General features: G+C 41.3%; 1 protein-coding gene across 1 annotated transcript; it reads right to left on the minus strand.

Moving 5' to 3' along the window:
* Positions 1–2,489: 2,489 nt before the first annotated feature.
* On the minus strand, positions 2,490–4,466 carry LOC147893562 (uncharacterized). The gene is made up of 2 exons (XM_087386313.1): positions 2,959–4,466; positions 2,490–2,873 (listed from the first exon to the last, which is right to left on the minus strand). The coding sequence occupies exons 1-2, from the start codon at positions 4,388–4,390 to the stop codon at positions 2,869–2,871; spliced, it is 1,437 nt and encodes a 478-aa protein (XP_087242439.1). The 5' UTR covers positions 4,391–4,466; the 3' UTR covers positions 2,490–2,868.
* Between the last annotated feature and the right edge of the window lie 16,602 nt (positions 4,467–21,068).

Here is a 21,068-nt window from a genome sequence, read left to right on the forward strand (position 1 = left end):
GGTGAATATCCCTAGCTTTCTTTTTTGCTTCTTTTAATCACGTACTTCTTATGCTAAGGAGTTAAATTTTCATATAGGATATGGCGGTGGCTAGAAGCTGTATTGAAAAAAATGGTGAAGATGAGGAAAGCCAAGAGAGAAAAGAAGAGTTGTTGAATGCTTACAAGTTGGCGGAAGATTCGAAACAAGTTGTGTGGAGAGTCTGTGAGGAGATTTGCGATGCCAGCCCTGGTTACGCATGGCCTGCAAGTTTAAAGTTTGCTTGTTTTCATGAAGCCAATGCCATAGTAGGCACTTTCGACGACATATGCTCTCTCTAATGACTTAATAGTCAAGTGATGGAAATTTAATTCCATAGAGACTTATGTGTTTTCTAAAGTAACTGTAATAGACAAGAAATGAAACTACAGTTCCACAAAGACTTTTTAGTTCTCTAATGTAAAGTTGTAATAGACAAGAGAGACAAAGATGAGATCTTCTAGGCTGAGCTAATGGAAGGTGTTTTTTAGCACCATATGGCTTTGAGTTATATGATCTACTTCTTGTACAAATGTGTCATGCTTTTTTTTAAATGTACTCTAGTTTTAATAACATGTCACTCCATTTTTTCTAATTTGATTTTTTAAAATCTTACTTTTTGTCTCTTTTAACAATATGAAGTTCTCTTTTTTTAATGTACTCTAGTTTTAATAACATGTCACGTCATTTTTTCTAATTTGATTTTTTAAAATCTTACTTTTTAACTCAAAGTTTTGTTTTATAAGAGCCTCTTTTTTTAAAATGCTTTATCCAAAATTATCTCACAAAATGAATTTGGACAGTGCACCAATCCAAAATTAATGAAATAGGTGTTTATTATTTCCTTGCAATGAGACTACATTTTCTTAGTACTATCTTTGTCATCCTCGTCCACTGCTCCAAGATACCCCAAGATGCACTGCTCATGCGTGTGTAAATCCAATTTGAAGACACTTTGCCCTTAAAAGGCCTTAATGAACCATGTTGGACCTCCTTAGTGACACCAAACTTTGAAGTTAAAAAAAAAAAAGAGTTTAAGTAAGCATTTTAACACTAATGATGATAAGCAACTATTTTGAATTTAGGAATATGATATGTCATTTTGAATGTTATGCCAATCTTTCGTTCTTTTGTAATCATAATTTTTGGATTATATAATGGTAGACCTATGTAACAAAGGTAGCTTCCATGTCTCTTATAGTTAGTTGAGCTATTCACAAAGGGGTTTTGTACCTTCTTACATAGAAACATAACATTTTCAATGCTTGGGTAGCTAGGCGTAATAGATAAGAAGCCAATATTATAAAGCTTTATATGCTATTGGCACATGCAAGAGTATATGCAATATACTTGTAAAACCTCATAAAACGTAGATGCACGCAAGATGAGTTTCGTCCCATGCTTGGAGATTACTTCATTTGGAAGCTTTTTAACGGAGTTGGTAGCAAAACTTGGAGCGTTTAAGACGTTCAAAAGACAATTCACGTTAAGGTGGGAAATTTTCCATTCACATAAGCCTTATACCTTCCGCAATAAGGTATTAGTGTTCTCTATGAAACAAGATGTCAACGTAGTAGGGCCTCACCTTTAAAATTTAAGGTCCAAGATGTCAACTTTGTCGGCCTTATCTCTAAGGTCCACACTCCACGATAAATAAGTATTTTGCTGGAGCACAACGTAGGATCTTGTTGATTGTCATAAGAGTGTTGTACGCTAGATGAATGCATGCACAATCTAGAGAGAATATTGGGAAACAAAGACTCCAGACTTTGTTAAAATATGCAGCCTGCAACGAATCCCAGAGTCAAGTTGTCCAATGCAAACCGTTATAATATATCAATCACGCTTGTCGTACCACATCCACGAGTTTCTTATCGTCTTCTGATTGCCTCTTCTATGCAGTCTACCCACGTCGGTAGAATTAGTAATCTATTCAATATATACACCTTAAGAAACAGGATAGAATCAAGCAATTAACAACCCGTCGAACCAATCGATTACAAACATTATTCTGCATAGTATATACACGTTTAGAAACAGTATACAATCTGCAATCGGTAGACTGCATCGGGAATGCATACGATCAATTCATTTCTCTTTATCATTCAGTTGCGTGTGGAAATGCAGCGTCTTTATCGACCCAGCTGAGAGATATAGAACCAATTAAGAATCAAGCCGGAGAAGCGGCGGCATCGGGAATGGTCCAATCATCTGTTCCGATTCAAGGATTCATGCCGCAAACACACCGAGTATTAATATTCCACGAGATAAACTGTAAGATTCCGTGCATTGGAGAGAATTTCATCATCTGGTCATCGTTTATGACCGTATATAAATATACTCAGCTATCTTGGAGCAATATAGATCTGGATCATGTTGAAGAATAGCTAAGTAGCATGCAGAAGAGTCTCATCCCTCATCGTAATTAAATATTACAGAAAACACGACTACAGAACCATACAACTCCTCCTCCTCATTAGCTGACGTAGATTTTCGGTCTATCCGTAATCACCGAGGAGATATAACGTAAACAGCAGATGGCATTATGTTTTGTTCATTTGGGCTGCTGTAAAGGATCGGATTACGAGAACACAACCATATATTACAACTTTTACTCTGGACTAGTAAGTTAACGGATGGATTTATGCCGATGCAGTAGGCAATGCAATGTGTCGATCAGGAAGGTGGATACGAAATTAACGGGTGAAGCCTGGCTGTGATAAACTCTACGTAGAAGGATGCCAAGAGAAAGCTTTCCATCACGGTCGACTCTACCCATGATTATCAGCTTTCCTTTCTCCTGCTCAATTGGTATTCTTGATGAGTCCAATGGCAGAGCGACCGGCATCATCAACCTGGCAAGACATGCATTTACGTAAATCAACGACAGATTGGAGATGTAGCGTATTGGAAAACTTCGACTTGAGTTTTGCTTGTTACCTGCGTGAGCCGATTGCTTGCAGTGAGCAATGGCGCCCTGTATCGCTCTCTCAGACTCTACGCAGGTAACCCTGCGGTTGGAATTTGCCAGGAAGTTGCAGTTAGCCCCTGCAACTACGCTGCTCTGATTGTTGGCGAGTCCGCTACTCCAAGGGCATGAAGCATTGCCTCTTGCAGACCGTTTCGAGAAGGAAGTAGTTCTGAAGGTCTCAGAGATGAAACAAGGGATGGGTCTCGACTGTCTTTCATCAGCTAGGACGTCCTTCTCGTCGATTCGGATCTTTCCCAGAAGTGTTTCCGACTCGCCCTTCTGCGAGAAGATAAGATACAGTGGCCTCAGAAGCTTCAAATACTTCTGCAAGTACTCGCGAACTTTGCTGATTATCAGTCTGTCATTTTCCGCCTGATCTGCTGCTTGAGCACTCGTCAATTCCACCAACACTGCTTCCTCTCTGTCTGCGGGGCTTGCTTTCTGTAGTGAATCTCTCAAAGGTTGCATTGGCTCCTCAGTCACCTTACGAGGATGGCTATGTCGTTGATGATCCCGCCTTCCGACCTCTCCCACGGCAAATAAAGATTTGAGGAAAGCAGCGGACCCTCGTAACTTGAAGACCGAAATCGACCACTTCTGCTCCTTCTGATCTCTCTGTGATCTACGTGTGGCCAGCTCGTTGATGTCATTTATGCCAAGCGTCATGCCTCTTCTTGAACCCGGCATCAGCAGCTTCCATCTTAGCGAAGGGCTCCGCCAAGCGGCTTGATTTTTCGCAGTCCCAACTTGCCCATCTTCGATGAGCTGAAGAGCTGGATCTCGGTAACAATTAGGAAATATGTAAGGATCTTGCAAACTGCGAACGCATAACCACCGTTCTTCCTTACTTTCACTGGACTCGTTGGACAATACGCTGTGTCCACCGCTTTGACGTTGGTGAGAACGACAATCCTTCGAAAGACTTGGTTCACGATACTCTGAAATTTTCGCTTCATCCTTTTGACCGCCTTCCACAATCTCGGATTTCCAGTAGGAGGATAACAAGACGGAGGAGACGTCCGGGTTGTCGTCTTGAGACCTCTCTCTGGCTGATAGATGTTCCACCATTCGAAGACGGGGCGGCAAATGTAGAGGAAGGAGCTGACCCTTGTAGAAGAGTTCATCGGCAGGCGTTAGGGCAGCCTGCACGCTGGAGCCAACATCCGAAAAAGACATGCTAAATTCGAATTCCTGGGGCTCTGGAGAACGTGAGCTACTGATACTTTGAACAACGTCATCCCAGGGAAATGGCAAGGTTATATCCATGTCGAAGAAGAGATCGTGATCATCAGAATAATTGTCAGGTCGAATGCTGCCATCTTCGAAGCAAGAAAATGTAAAGGACTCTTTGGAAGATTCACTAAAATGGTCATTGATCTCCTGGACCCTGACCTCTTCCATCCCACTTTCGGAGTGTGCTGAAATAGTAGAATTCAATGCAGAGGAACTTCCAATGCCACACACGAGGCGACTCGATAAAGAGCTATACGTGCTTCAGTTTTTGTCCTCCATATACCGGAGGTACTGTGAAGCATCTCTGGCTTGGATCACAAGGTGAACCAGCGTCCGTAGCTTTATTTTAAGCGAGGAGAAAAGGGTGCAAAAGAATGAGTACACTACATTGGAATAGTTTGCACTTTGCAACAGGCGAAGATGGTAACGAGAGCGCATACATCCAGATTAGGTAGTCCGTTCTTACAACAGCAAATTAAAGGAGTAAGCAGCAAGGACCTCAAATCGATAGGACGTAAGTAGTACGTTGTTAGGCAAGATGTTGCAACAAGCTCGTTCACCCAGAGATTCCTGGCGAAGCGAGACTAGCAACCATTGGATTGGCGTACGGAATCCGCGACTTGGATTGAAAGCACATGCTTTTCAGGTAATACCCAGCTTTTGATCTGTGGACGTCGGTGATGTGAACTTGTGAAGGAAGGTTGGAACTTGGATGCTTGAAGGAAAAGAGAGATAGGAGCTGGAAGCCTCAGTGAGTGAGTTAGTGAATGAGTAGGATAGGTGGGAGGAGTAAGCAAGCGTGCAGGGAGAGGGAAGGTGTGGAGCTGGAAGGAAGGTGGTGCAGGTGGAATGTGGGGGCGGAAGCTGGTGATGGAGGCTCTGCAGGGATGCACGCAAAGGAGATGGAGCTCATACAGTGACAGAACTGATGAAGGTGGTGGATAATCGAAATCGATGGAGAGGGATTGTTCTACTGACTTACATCTCTATCTCCATGAACAGCATCAATCCTTCAACAGCTGAGCATCAATGCAGACTTGTAGTGATATATCCGAAACATCAATCCTTCGACAGCTTGGAGAAATGGAATTCTAGTGATCATCTGCGTGCATCTCTCTGTCTCTATCTCTCTCTCTCTCACACACACACAGAGTGCTTAATGCGAGAGCCGAGCAGCTGGATTAACTGAAGTTGCTGGCTGGAGTTGCAGGTGAGGGATGGAGATGGCAGAGCTGTGGCATGGCCTTGGCTTATCCACCAGGCAGGTATCGTTTGCTACTCACTCACTCACTCTCTCTCCCTCTCTGTCTCTCTCCCACACACATACACAGACACAGACACATTTTTGTTGTAAAAGCGCGCGCCCGCGCGCTCTCTCTCTCTCTCTCTCTCACACACAGACACACATTCTCTCTGCCTTTTCATATCGACTTTTCGTCTTGCAGCTCTCATCTCTCTCTCTCTCTCTCTCTCTCTCTCAATCTTTGATACATTCCTTGCGCTTTCAGAAGTTTCTTGCAGCTTCTCTCTCTCTCTCTCTCTCTCACATACATTCTTTGTGCGCTTTCAGTCGTGAGAATGAGGTGAAAAGAAGGTCGGGCAGTACACGAGCAGCCAGAGCAGAAGCAGCGGGGCCGCCATGTCGAGCAGGACGAGGAGAGACTGGGCCAATGCGAATGCACCACTTTAGTACTACCACCACCTGCAGCAGGAGCAGCAGCACCAACACCAACACCTGCACCACCACCACCACCAAGAGCAGCAGCGGCAACGGCAGAGTGAGAGGAAGAGAAGCAGCACCATTAACAGCAGTAGCTGCAGCTACTTCTACGAGGTGAAGGGGCTCGGCCGTGTGGCACAAGGGAGCAGTAGCGAATGGGCATGGGGGGAAAGTTATAAGCCGTGTGCGTTGGGGGACAGGCCCTTACATCATAACGCATTCCTGTATGGTCCAGGGTCCCCAGCAGGGTTCAGTGGCGTCGGCTGATATTTGCAAATTGCCCATACCTTCCCTTCTCCTCACCAACACTCTCACATGCACTTTACACCAGCATCCCCCTTAGACTTGTTGAGCCAAGAGTCTCCATTAATGCATGGAGCTCATGGCGCTAGTCTCCTCTTTTAGACTTGTAAAGATTGCCTCCTCTCTAGAGAGTCCTCCCCACACTTTGCTAGTAGTGGCCAACAGAGCCCGACTATCGCCAGTCAAGGTTGCGCATTAATGGAGACTCTAAACTAGCTAAGTCTACGCGGGACTCTTGAGTATCTTTGCTTATCCTTGGTTAGTTTTTCTGTGACTCGAGACTCCATTTAATGCAAATTCAACCAGCTAAGTCACAACAATTATGAGCCACCTTGACCGACTCACACGTCACCAAAGGCCCTTTTATCCACTAGTAGGAGAAAACTTTTCCTAACCAATCAAATTATTGATGCTCTGCTAGCCAGTTTTGCCAATCTCCAAACATACATATTGATGCTCTGCTAGCCAGTTTTGCCAATCTCCAAACATACATATATACTAAATTTTTAGGTAAGTGGGCCAATACTATGGAGGCTAACTTTCTAGCACTAATTCATGGTAGAAATAGACTTCATGAATTCAAATTTCAAATTCGAAGCTATCATGGCCAACGGTAGTAATAGGAAGCTAATTTTTATTTTTAAACTTTTCGAAAGAAATTTAGAACATAGAAAACTATAAGAGCCAATGCTTAGGTTAGGTTATTAATCCAAAAAGTGGTGAAAGGAGAGCTTGGCTCATCACATTTTCCTATGAGGAGTACTTGTTCTTAGCACCTAAGGGGGTTGCTAACATTTTAAAGGCACCCACCTCTTTAGTGGCCCCTTTAACCTACACTAAATTACTCAAAATCTTAACTAATATTTCACAAACGGGGAGAAATTCGGGCCACTTTTTCTCAATTTCAGCCAGTGCAAAATACAAAATACACTAAAGGACAACCATTTTCATAGCTCTGCTTCCATCCCTAGAGGCTAGTGCATGTGCATCAACTTATCCATAAACTTTTACCTCCTCAACCAGTGGGAGCATATTATCAAGATATTATCAAATTGGCAAGACCTTTCTTGTGTGCATAAAACAATCACTCTCCAAGGAGTCCCCACCTTGGCTAGTGTAGCAATATAGGATTGCTATTTGATGACAATTCTAGCAAGTCATTACCCATCCTTGCAATGGATCGCTACACTCCTCTGCACGTTCTCATGCTAGGTAAATATGGGAAATGATCGTACTCTAGTTGTATTTGAAAGACTTGAATATCCAATAGGAAAATCAGTGTAAGGTCAACTTCCTGGTGCCTCTCTCCCAACAATGCAATATTGTGATGAGCTAGCCATTTTCTCTACTACACAGTTGGCACTGCAATGCAACGCTTCATCAACAATGTTATTCCAAAGCTGTAGCAATGGTGTTGGGGGATAGCAGTCGCTTTTGCCAACATTGCTTGTCTATTACTATTCATGGCATGCATTGATATCTTGTTTTAGAACACTTTCCCACATTTACAAGTATAGCAACAAGCCAAAAAAGCTCCACTAGCAAAGAGTCTCATTCATCCTTACAAAATAACTTGCTATACTTATCTCTATCTAACTATAGGAGTGGCACAAGACTCTTATAGTCATTTATGGGATTGTGTGAACTTAGCTCCATGACCCTTGCTAATCAACATATGTTGACAACTTTGACAACTTATATATACATAGCGATGGGATCAACATGTATACCTGGGGGGGACACTATGTAAAAGGGTCATTGTTTGCTTGGGTACATCCATTTTTAGGGAGGTTCAGGGACTTTTTTGTATATAGGTATCTTGCATGACGCATAACTTATGCATTGCTCAACGGAATTAAACAAACTTTGTCTTCAAGTTATAGTACACATTCCAAACTTGAACATGAGACCAAAAAATTATGGAATAAGGATTTGGAATGCGATCGTTAAAGCATTACAAGTGCTATGTTGCATGTGAAGTAGCATGCATCCTGAAGACTATAGGATATAGAAATATATTCAAAAACATCAAAATTTTATTCTATACATACATGCAACCAAGTAATCATTCAAAAGTACACTACGTGAGCTTCTCCTCAACCCAAGGACACACCTAAATGAGAACATTAGGCATGGATTAATGGGCCTCCAATGTTGTGCTAAGTGATGTACACCCATTTGAGGGCACGCTCCATAACTTTTTTTTGATTTGTTGAAAACCAAAACAGATTGAAAATTTGGATTCCAAACTAGTGGGATTTCTGCATGGTGGTCTTAAAACATTGGTAGTTGTTAGTATTGGTATCTAGATTTACCTTAAAATGAAAGAAGCATGTGTAAAGATCTTTTAATAAATCTAACACTATTTATAATTTTGAATTGTCTCTTTTTCCATGCACTTGCTTGCTATATGGCTCATAAGCATGCCAAAGGTCATTGCATTTCATAATACACAACATCAAACCTGATAGCATGCCGTTTGGCCTATTTGTATTTTGAAGCATTTTAGGCCACATTGCACTTGTTTGGGATGTCCAAGTCTGCTGACATCACTACTACAAAACTAGTAGAAATGGCAGCCCGAAAGTGATATTTCTACATTATTAAATGGCACATTCTTGCCGCCATTTCCACACGTGCCATTTTTTAAAAATGGCAACCAAAAGTGCCATATATTTTTGCCATTTCTATGTGCATAATGGCAACCAAAAGTGCCATATATTTTGCCATTTTTACATATGAAATCCATGGCAACTAAAAGTGCCATATAGTTTTGCCATTTCCATATACAAAATGGCAACCAAGAGTGCCATATATTTTTGCCATTTTTGTGTCTAAAATGGCAACTGAAAGTGGCATATATTTTGCCATTTTTACGTATTAAAAGGCAACTAAAAGTGCCATATAGTTTGCCATTTCCACATGCAAAATGGCAACCAAAAGTGCCATATATTTTTGCCATTTTATGTCTTAAATGGCAACCAAAAGTGCCATATATTGTGCCATTTTTATGTATGAAATGACAACTAAAAGTGCCATATAGTATTGCCATTTCCACATGCAAAATGGCAACCAAAAGTGCCATATATTTTTGCCATTTTGATGTGTGAAATGGCAGCCAAAAGTGCCATATATTTTGCCATTTTTATGTATGAATTGGCAACTAAAAGTGCCATATAGTATTGCCATTTCCACATGCAAATGGCAACCAAAAGTGCCATATATTTTTGCCATTTTGATGTTTGAAATGGCAACCAAAAGTGCCATATATTCTGCCATTTTTACGTATGAAATGGCAACTAAAAGTGCCATATAGTTTTGCAATTTCCACAATCCAAATGGCAACCAAAAGTACCATATATTTTTTCCATTTTTAATGCATGAAATGACACTACAATAGAGACCAATTGTGAAAGAAATGGCAAAAGGTGACATAAAAGTTATGTTTAAAATGGCAAAAGGTGACATAAAAATTGTAACTTGTTATATTCGAAATGGCAAAAGATGACTTAAAATTTGCAAGATTTCATGTTGAAAATGGAAATAAAGTGACATACAAAATGCCGGTTATTATGCTACGAATGGCAAGAAATGGAATCACAATTGCCATTTCTTATTTTATAAACAATAGCGTTCAAAATGGGCAAAAACATTGAACTTCTACTAGCTTTTAAAATGGGCCAAAAAGTTACATGGCATTGGAATCTTAAATGACTAAAATTTTACATTTGATACTTGGTATCCATGAATGAAATTTATTATCTAAGTGTGAAAGATTAATCAAAAGTCTTAAGTGCATCAGTACTCATATTACAAAGTGTGAAGAAGTCATCTTAAATTCTAAGGATAGCTTTTACCTTTTATAAAAACACACACATTTTACTTGATAATAAATATTATTCGATAGTTGATTGAGAAATAAATAATTCAATTTTTACATAACAAAATAAAATATAAAATTATAAAGACATTACATGAAGAGTTTTCCAAGCAACATTCAAGTCTACGGCTTGACCCAATGTCTGAATCTCATCATTTGCTTTGAATATACAAGGATCTTTATTGATTGCATCATCAACTCGTACTGCTACATAACCAACTCCTATTGGTATAGTATGAACTCTAAATGAAGGATCCAAACTAATTATCGTTCCTCTTCCAACTATGTCTTTTGAGTCCTTATGTAAGATCTTTACTCATTGTCCCCTTTAAAAAGCATCAACCTACAAAGATACATTCAAGAGATCATTAGTAGAATATTTGTTTAAAATATCTTTATGAAAAATATCTAAAAACGTTATGGTCATTGCCATACTAATTAAGAAAAATAAATAAATTTAACTTACTTGGAAAACACGTATGTCATTTGTTTGTGCTGTTGTCTTTTCTACCGTAATTTTTTATCGATGAACCTTTTTAAAATAAAGTATATATGATACTTAATAATGCTTCATGTGAATGCTTTCTACTCTACTCAAAGATCCATAAACCTTTTCAAAACAATATCTACAATACACGCACGCGTGCATGTGTGTGTGTGTGAGCATGAATCATCTTTTTTGTGAAAATTATCATGAAGTAGGCATGAAATTTACCAAAGGTAGAGCAGAAATGCTTTTCCTCAAATCATTAAGTTGTTCCCGCAAGGCATCCATAGCCTTATCCTTGTCATGAAGCTTTCTTTGCAACTCAGTAGTCTTCTCATGTATCACTTGGCCTAAATCATCGATTGTAATTTTTTTTTGGCCACAAGTAGTCTTTTTAGTAGGTACAACCAGTCTTGGACCAAAAATGTTATTGTCCCCATTGTCATTTGGATTAGGCTCCTACACAATAAAAAACATGAAATATATCAAATTGATATTATATTTCATTTATTAATAATTTCTATTCATAAAACAAAGAGAACATGAAGTACCTCTAATGATTCAACACCATTGGTCTCTTTAGACAATGCATAGTCAGATAGTATTCCTCTTCCTTTCATCCCATATCCTTTCGAGGTATCATAAAGTGTGTCTTTATCTTGATTAAATCTGGATCCTCTTCTAGTTCTCTTACAATATTTTCCTAAATTTTTTGGTATCCTTTCAGCCCAAACATTTGCCAAATGGTGAGCAACATTATCCATGATTGTAGTATCTATTCATTTAATTAAAAGTTAATATTTATTAAGCATACATCTCTCTCTATCTCTGTCTCTGTCTCTGTCTCTGTCTCTCTCTGTGCATATGCACACACATATAGATGAATTCCATATGATGAAACTTTGAAAAGTTTCAGAACAGTCTCAACTAACATATATGATTAACTAACATAATTGATTGATCCTAATTATATATGTTATCATCATCATCACTGTTATCTTCAATCTTCAACAAGTCTATACAATATTCTCCTAAATTTTCAAGTATCATTTCAAGCCAAACATTAGTCAAATACAAAGGGGTCAATGTTAGCTTGGGTGTAGCTAATCGTGAAACTATTTTCAAGGCCATTTGGGGGCCACGACGCAATGCACTTCTAGGTGAATATTTGAATTTTGCATGGATCCGTGCCCTCCAGAAATTTTCCTGATGTCATGAAGGTGCATTGGCATAATAATGAGACGCAATCTATTTGTTTAGAACACCGCATAGCTGGACACATGGCATCTCTGCATTGCTTCGTGTAGTGCAGTCTCTGGCCTACGCCACCTGATCACTTATTATCGTGCAGCCTTTTGTTGGAGCTTTGCCACCTGCCACGGGTCACGCACCCATGCAGATCATTAAAATTGAAGGTTGGCTTGGAGAGACCACCACGCTGGTTCTTACCATAATAATTAGATGCAATCTATCATTCTAAACACCACCGTAGTGTAGTCTCTAGCCTGACCACCTGTCATTATGCAATCTTTTACCGCTTCTTTGCCCGTAGCCCATGCAAATCATAGGTTGCCTTAGAGAGACCACCGCGCTCATTTTTGGCATAATAATGAGATGCAATCTATGTGAAGATTGTGGGAGAGAGGGAAGGAGTCTCACTTGAGGCTTTCTCACAATCACAATGGGGGAATACACACAACGGTGGAGGCTGAAAACAGTTTTCCTCTTCTTAGTTGTGAAAGCCAAAAGAACTCTCGTACAAAGAAATAGAAGAACCCTATATGTGGGTCTCAAACCAAACTCAACTAACTAAGGTGGCATACTAACTGAGCCACAAACTATAGTAGATAAGGATAGCTGTCATCCAGCTATTATTCGTGGTGGGCGGTGTACCAACCGCATCTCCAGCTAACAAGTCGGTGACATAAGTACACAACGGTCACCCTGGCATATCTCGAGTGGAGCTCGATATCTCAACACTCCCCCTCGAGCTCAATCCCAAATCCTGCACACCAAGCAGGTCTCTGAACTTGTGCAGCTTCTCTGCGCCCAATGCTTTCGTGAATATGTCAGCTACCTGATCCTCTGTGCTGACATAAACTAGATCAATGAGACCTAGTAAAACCTTCTCCCGCACATAGTGATAATGCACCTCAATGTGCTTTGTTTTGGCATGAAAGACTGGGTTCTTTGCTAAATGTATACTACTCATGTTGTCACAATAAATGACAATTGGCCCATCTGTAGACTGATGCATATCATAGAGTAGCTTATGCAACCAAGCTACCTCACATGCAGCCATTGCTGCACCCCTGTACTCAGCCTCTGTGCTCGACAAGGCAACTGTAGGCTGTTTCTTGCTGCTCCAAGTGACTGCAGCACTCCCAAAAGAGAACACATATCCACTGGTAGATCGTCTATCAGAAATGCTACCAGCCCAATCAGCATCAGTGTATCCATGCAACTGTATCTAAACCCCAGCCTCATAAAATAGTCCATACTGCAATGTGGACTTCACATACCTGAGTATGCGTCTAGCCGCATCCAAATGCGGTTTCCTTGGAGCCTGCATAAACTGACTTACCAACCCAACAGCATAGCTCAAATCTGGCCTGGTAATAGTCATGTAAATCAAACTTCCTACTATGCGTCTGTACATAGTAGGGTCTTCCAGAAGCTCATCTGCATCTGCGCTCAGCTTCACATTCTGCTCTAAAGGAACTGAAATAGGCTTACAGCCTGTCATCCCATATTTGGACAGCATGTCCAATCCATACTGCCTCTGCAAAGAGCTGTATCCCACTTGGTGATCTAATCACCTCAATGCCCAGGAAATAACGCAGCTCTCCTAAATCCTTCATCTCAAACTTCTGCCTCAATAGCATTTTCACATGAAGGATATCTTCATCACTATCACCTGTGATGATCAAATCATCAACATAAATGACCAGCAGCATAATCCCTTTCTCTGTTTTTCTCACATAGAGTGAGAAATCTGCCTTGGAAATCTGAAAGCCAATAGTGACAAGATACTGTCCTATCTTGTCAGACCATGCTCTAGGTGCTTGTTTCAAGCCATACAAGGCTTTCTTCAACTTGCAAACAAACTCAGGATGAGTAGCATGAACATAACCTGCTGGCTGCTCCATAAAGACCTCTTCTTGCAAATCACCATGCAAGAAGGCATTCTTTACATCCATCTGATGTAAAGACCATCCCTTTGATGCAGCCATAGCAATGACTACTCTTACGGTTGCCATCCTTGCAACCGGGCTGAAAGTTTCTTCATAATCAATGCCATATGTCTGTGCATACCCCTTGACAACTAATCTTGCCTTGTATCTATTCACAGAACCATCTGCATTGTGCTTGATCTTATAAACCCACTTACAGCCAATTGCATTCCTGCCTTTAGGGCAAAGGCACCAATTCCCATGTAGCATTAGCATCCAAGGCATCCATTTCTTCATCCATGGCTTTCTCCCATTTTTCATTTCCCATGGCTTGCTCAAAAGAAATGGGTTCTGGTTCCTGTATCACTTTGACCATATAGGCATAGTGAATGGCTGTAAATCCATCATATTTCAGCCTATCCACAGGATACCTAACCCTGGTAGACCTGCGCAAAATAGGCTCACTTCCAAGTGCTCTCAAAACATCCATCGTCTTCCTTACTCCAGGTGTAACAACAGAAGGAATACCCAACTCATCATCAATGCTCTGTTTTGAGCCACTGGATTCACCATCCACACAAGAGTGACCTGCATTCACATCATACATGGGCTGATCTACCTTCTCTTTTCCTTTTCATGATACCTGCGTACCACTCTCTGCATTGCTTTGAGGGGATTCTCCTGATCTCAATCTGCCTGTCCATGGCGAAGTATGTGAACCACTGGTGGAGGACACTCCAGGTCCACTGATATTTTGTGATTGCTGCTGTGCATTCTGTGCAGCATTACCATTTTGTGCATCTACATCAATCATCACATTTACTGGTTTATACCAGCTGCTCATCTCATCAAAAACAACATCTCTGCTCACTGTGAACTTACGTGTAGAAGGGTTATAGCATCTATACCCTTTCTGCTGTAGAGAATAACCAATAAAGATGCACTTCTCAGCTTTTGGATCCAACTTGGACCTCAACTCATCTGGCACATGGACATAGGCAATGCAACCAAAAATCTTCAAATGAGAAATATCTGGTTTCCTACCAGTATACATCTCTTCTGGCGTCATGCCATGTATTGCTGCAGTGGGAGTCCTGTTCATTATATAGACTACTGTAGCAACTGCTTCAGCCCAGTAATAATCTGGTAGATCTTTTTCATTTAGCATAGCCCGAGATACCTCTCCAATATGCCTGTTTTTCTTTCTGCAATTCCATTTTGCTGTGGGGTATGACTGCATGAATATTGCTGTTTTATACCATGCTCCTGCAAGAACCTTGCAAACTCATTTGAGAGGTACTCTCCCCCTCCATCTGACCTTAGGCATTTTATTTGCAGGCCTGTTTCTTTTTCAACCATAGCTTTGAAAGCTTTGAAGTGCCCAAACACTTCACTTTTCTTTTTCATAAAATACACCCACAGTTTTCTGCTGAAGTCATCAATAAATGTGACAAAATAGTGACAGCCTCCAATAGATGCAGCTTTTGTAGTCCACACATCAGAGTGGATTAATTCCAATGGCTTTTTACTCTCTTGAACATGCCTAGGAAAAGGTTTCCTTGCTTGTTTCCCAAATTGACAGGCTTCACAAGCCTTGTGCATTTCTGCAACCTTGAATTTAGGCAATCCTGCAACAATATTTTGGGCTTGCATTGATTTTAGTCGCTGTATATTAACATGACCAATGCGTTTGTGCTAGATATCAATATCTGCAACTACACCGGTCCCATGTGCAAACATTGCTGCACTCAATTCAGGCATGTCTGCATCCAACGTAAACATCCTGCCCTTCTTCTTTCCTTTTGCTATCAAGCGACCGTTATTTTTCATATCCTCAACAAAGCATCCATGAGGATTAAATCTAACCTGCAAGCCCTGCTCAACCATTTGACCAACAGAAACCAGGTTCTTGGTGATGTTCGGGACATGAAATACATCAGACAAGTATTTCTTTTTCCCATCCTGCATAGACAAAGGAATTTTGCCAATCTGCACAATAGGATGTGCAGTATCATCACCAGTCTCCACAAATCCTGGTTTTTCCATTTTTCTTGCATCCTGCATCCATTCAGCGTGACCTGTCATGTGGTTTGACGCACCCGAGTCAACATACCACACATCATTGCTTTCTTCTGCACTTGTTACAGAATTTGTCATATGCTGCACCATAAACAAATGCTCATTTCTGTCATTACCCTGTCTATTAGAGGATGCATAATTGCTTTGCTGCAATTTCCCACTCATAATGTCATTCTGCTTTTTGTAGTAGTCTTTAGCCATATGACCCATTTTGCCACAATAGTAGCATTCAACATTGCTGTTTGCATTTTGGCTTCTCTGCCATCCACCACGGCCTCTTTGGCTCCCCCTGCCTCTAGAGTTACCACGTCCTCCTGCATAGGAGTGGTTTTCTTGCGTTTGCTGAATATTCTGATTTCTACCACGGCCTACAAATCGGCCTCCTCTACCTCTGCCTCTACCTCTGCCAGCATTTGAGTAGAAGACAGTTTCTTTTGAAGTTCCTGCTGAAGAAGATGCACCCCCATTTCTCTCCTCTTCAGAAATTAGAAGAGCAATCAACTCCTCAAAATCAGGAAAGTTTTCACGGACGGCAATGGATGTCCGGAACGATGTCCGGAACTATGCATAATCCTTTCCTAGACCATTTAAGGTCACAGAAACCAAATCATCATCATCCACTGGCGACCCAATGGAAGCAAGTGCATCTGCAATTTTCTTCACTTTCATGTGGTAGTCATTTATGCTCAAATTTTCTCTCTGCACATTGTGCAACTCCTATTTGAGTTGCATTTTCCTAGCTTGCGTATTTGTGCTATACATTTTTGCCAAAGTATCCCATGCCTCCTTTGGCGTATTTGCATCCTGAATATGCACAATCATGGAGTTTGAAATACTGATAGATAGCCAGTACATAACTTTCCTGGCTCTCTCATGCCATCCTTTGAATGCCTGCATTTCCTGTTGACTTGGAACATTAGGAAGAACAGGTTCTTCTTCATTTCCTGTAATGAATTCCCAATAGCCTTTTCCCATCAAGAAATTCGTCATTCTAAACTTCCATGCCTGGAAGTTGTTCTTGTCAAGCTTTTCAGTGACAATCTATGAAAGAGAATCAGATGCCATTACAGAACACTGCAAAATATTCTGTCACTGCAAAAAACACAGCTTTTGCCTCACACGGGCAGATCTGCAAAACTGACGAAAGTGGTATTTCACCACACAGTCACTTCCTAGTGACGATTTTGCATGAACAGGCAACAGGCATGAATCTGTAACTCCCAATATCTCTGCACATAGGCATACGATGCAATTTCTGCGGCACCTTTCCACCGACTAGCCGCGCAGTGGTCGCACAGCCAAAAACAGGGCCTTTTTCTGAGTGCCTGCGAAGAACTTCCGCCTTCAAAACGGGCCCTGAAACGGCCTCAAATCAGAAAAATAAAGTCACTAAGGGCTTCGCCTGCTCCCGCACCATATACTGTGCTCTCGCCACACCGCGAAGGGCGTCTCAATCTGAGACAGTGCACTCCTGCACTTTTGGCTGTGCTACCTGCAGAGATTTGCTCCCAAACTCGAAATAGGAAAGCAACACTGGTCCTCTTACCAGGACACCATGAACTTGGCTTGCTTTCTTGAGCTCCTTACCACGAACAAGGCTCTGATACCATGTGAAGATTGTGGGAGAGAGGGAAGGAGTCTCACTTGAGGCTTTCTCACAATCACAATGGGGGAATACACACAAAGGTGGAGGCTGAAAACAGTTTTCCTCTTCTTAGTTGTGAAAGACAAAAGAACTCTCGTACAAAGAAATAGAAGGACCCTATATGTGGGTCTCAAACCAAACTCAACTAACTAAGGTGGCATACTAACTGAGCCACAAACTATAGTAGATAAGGATAGCTGTCATCCAGCTATTATTCGTGGGCGGTGTACCAACCGCATCTCCAGCTAACAAGTCGGTGACATAAGTACACAACGGTCACCCTGGCATATCTCGAGTGGAGCTCGATATCTCAACAATCTATCCTTTTGAGCACCGCCTCAGCATAGTCTCTAGCATGACCACTTGTCATCGCCCAGAATTCAAGGTTGTCTTGGAGAGACCACCATGCTAGTTCTTGGAGTTATAGCTCCATTACCTATTTTTACGTATTATGGGAGGAGATCTATGAAAGCCACCGCACTGATTCTTGAAGTTATATATTTGTGTACCAAGGAAAATGTATTCTATTGTGCAACCAAACAAAATGTAATTGACGATATGGCCCTTGAGGGGTCCCCTTTAGGGGCAAGGGCCATATCTCCTAAAGGGGACCCCTCAAGGGCCATATTGTCTTGCATTTTTTGAAAGTTTAATTGTATTTTCTAGATGTATCTCAATGCAACCACAATGGTGCGGATGGTTGGAGTTATTTTAGTGCTATTTTGTTCATAAACCAAGGAAATTGAAGTCCTTCTTTCCTGGTATTTTAGTCCTTGTTGTTGCAGTAAATATAAATGATGGCAAAAGTACAATTTATTGAGTGAAAATTGAGCAAAAGAGATTACAATGTACATTTACATCCAATAACAGGTTATATAAAAATAATCAACTTATATTGAGCAAAAATTGAACAGAGAATTTTACATTTATAAAAACTCAGCAATTACTGAGAGCCTTAAACAAAAGATTACAGGTAGCAGCCATAACCATTCAAATACAAATATAAAAGTTAACAACAGTGCATCTCAAGGGGTGCACTAGGTATCACGTGCATTTAAGGGGTATTAAAAAAACCCCTCAACAAAAATTTCACCCCCAATAAAACCACCGATCTATTCTTATGAGCTTAGGGATTTTTTTCCAAAGTTGAATTAAAAAACCCCTTCCGTAAGTGTAATTCTATTAAAATTTTCCCAAAAGTGGGATTGAAATACCCCTCTTGAATGCACGTGGTACACTAACATTTTTGGAGGTGAACCCACTGAGCAGTGCATACTGAGATCCTCAAATTGAACAAAAAGAGATTATATAAATGCCTTAGAGACCAAAACATTACATCCAATCAGCCAAAAGATCATTGAGCTCACCCAAAAGATTACATCTAGCCATTGTCGAGAGCCTCATCTGAGCAAGAGGGAATTTGTACAACTCAGTTTTTTGCCAGTCTAGCTTGTTGCATTAAAAAATTTTAGGGAGCCAAAGGAGGATAGGATGGAGAGGCCGAAGACCATGCACATTTCTAGGACTCGGATTATGGCCCCCCCAGCAAGTTGAGAGTACTCTGCTCTGAAAATATTGAGGGCTTCATCGACATCTAAGGGAACCCATATAGCACAGCCATAAAGAGGCCCTCTGTGAGCATGTTATCCAAGGTGATGACATTCAGATGTGTGGGGAGTTGCCTATGGGAATGAAGGGTCTCCACTAGTGCGAGCATTTCTACTCCATGTGAGTGCAACGCAATCACCTTATATGAGAAGGAAGATATTATTGGGATCATAGAGCATCAAGGGGGGGACCAACTAGGCATGCTGAAGATGAGTGGGTGAGCAGTAGATGAGCAAGGGAGCAGATGCAGTGATGAGAGTTGGAGGAGGGAGCATGGAGAAAAGTAGAGCAGGGGCAGAAAAGAGATAGAGGAGGGGTGTGGAGCAAAGTAGTAGAGCATGGGCGGTTTAGAGCAATGTAGTAAAGTGCCAAATACCACGGATCTTATATATATTATAAAGTTCGAGCCACCGCAGTGGCTGGAGCCCGAGTTTCCATCCATATTAATTGCAGGCCACCATGGTGGAATCCCCCAGATGGGCTGGTAATCATGAAGAAGATGCCATGTGGTGCCACGACAGATATGGCTGATGAGAGCCACCACCATCGGGCAGTAATTCTTATTACCATGTCTAATCACTCATTACCATGCACTTTAGTTCTCACTGAGCATGTAGGCCTAGTGACTGGTAATTTTTATTGCACTCGTGGTGATCATGCATGCTAAAGTGTGGTGGTGGGTGAGCAGTGGCATGGTGGAATCGTAGCCATGACAGACGTGGCTAATGACAGCCACCACCATCGAGCAGTAATTTCCACAAAAGTAAATCATGAAGCCTAATCACCTCTAATCCCTCGTTACCATAATTTACTGCACTCATAGTAATCATGCATGCAAGCCCGGTGGTGATAACTGGAAGCTGAGTAATTGCGGGTCACTGAGGTGGCTGGTAATTAACTGACAGCCCGGTGGATCTTAGTCGCCACCATAGACGTGGCTGGGAATCTTAGATGCCACCACCTTTAATCATTCATTACCATGCAAGTCAGTACTTCCGCCTTGAATTATTCAAAATTCGGGCCATCCACCATGGTGGCTCTCACCTTGACAGTAGTTGGGCTGCAACAACTGTGGTGGCTCTCACCGTAGTCGGCTATTCCATTCCCTTAACCATTTCCTCTTATATCCCTCTCGAACGTTTTGTTCTCCCTTGCAATCTCAAGTTTTCACTACTTCATCTTCTATCCCTCTTGACCATTTCTTTCTTCCTTGCACTCTTCTGCAACTTCTATCCCCTCTCGTAATAGACCTTGCATAGTCCAAGAGCTCCTCACACAATCTTTCCTCCCCCTCTGCAGCACGGTGCAAGAGCCCCTCCTCCCTAATCTAGAAATCGTGACATATGGGAGCTCCTCTCTCAGTATTCAAAAGCCCAATTTGGATGCTTTCCAAAACTTCACTAGGATGATGCAGGAGATGAAGTGAAGCAGGGGCAACTAGTCTATCAAGGTCACAAGATTACCATCAATGAAAATGTGATTGAAAAGGCTCTAGGAATTTTTGGAGGTAGTACGCAAGCACACTTTTTCGAGAAGTGTAGTGGAAGAGACAGGATATTCTAGACGTATACCCCAACACTCAGATTAGTAAAGATGGTGGAGTCAAGATTTCAAACTTGCCAATAGACCTCCAAGATGTATTGAAGAAGACCATTCACTTCTTTCCTGATACGAGAGAAACCTGCAAGTTCTGGCAGGTTCATACAGTAGTAGAGCAACTAAAAGGATGTGATGTATCTTTCTCAAGGGTGATCTCCAAGAGCGTGTTAACCAACTTGAAGAATTGCATGGATGGCAAATCCCCATTGTCATCTGAGTCCACTGGAGTTGCAATGCACCTTATGGCATGTACCCTCAAAGGGATTTTTGAGCAATATGAGAAGTAGATGTCTCAGAAAGTGACTTTTCTACAAGAGAAAGCCACCGATGCAACAAAGGCAGTGCAACTTGA

Source organism: Dipteris shenzhenensis, chromosome 15, assembly GCF_047967505.1.
Source record: "Dipteris shenzhenensis isolate YYH24624 ecotype China chromosome 15, Dip_SZ_1.0, whole genome shotgun sequence".
NCBI classification, from domain to species: Eukaryota; Viridiplantae; Streptophyta; class Polypodiopsida; order Gleicheniales; family Dipteridaceae; genus Dipteris; species Dipteris shenzhenensis.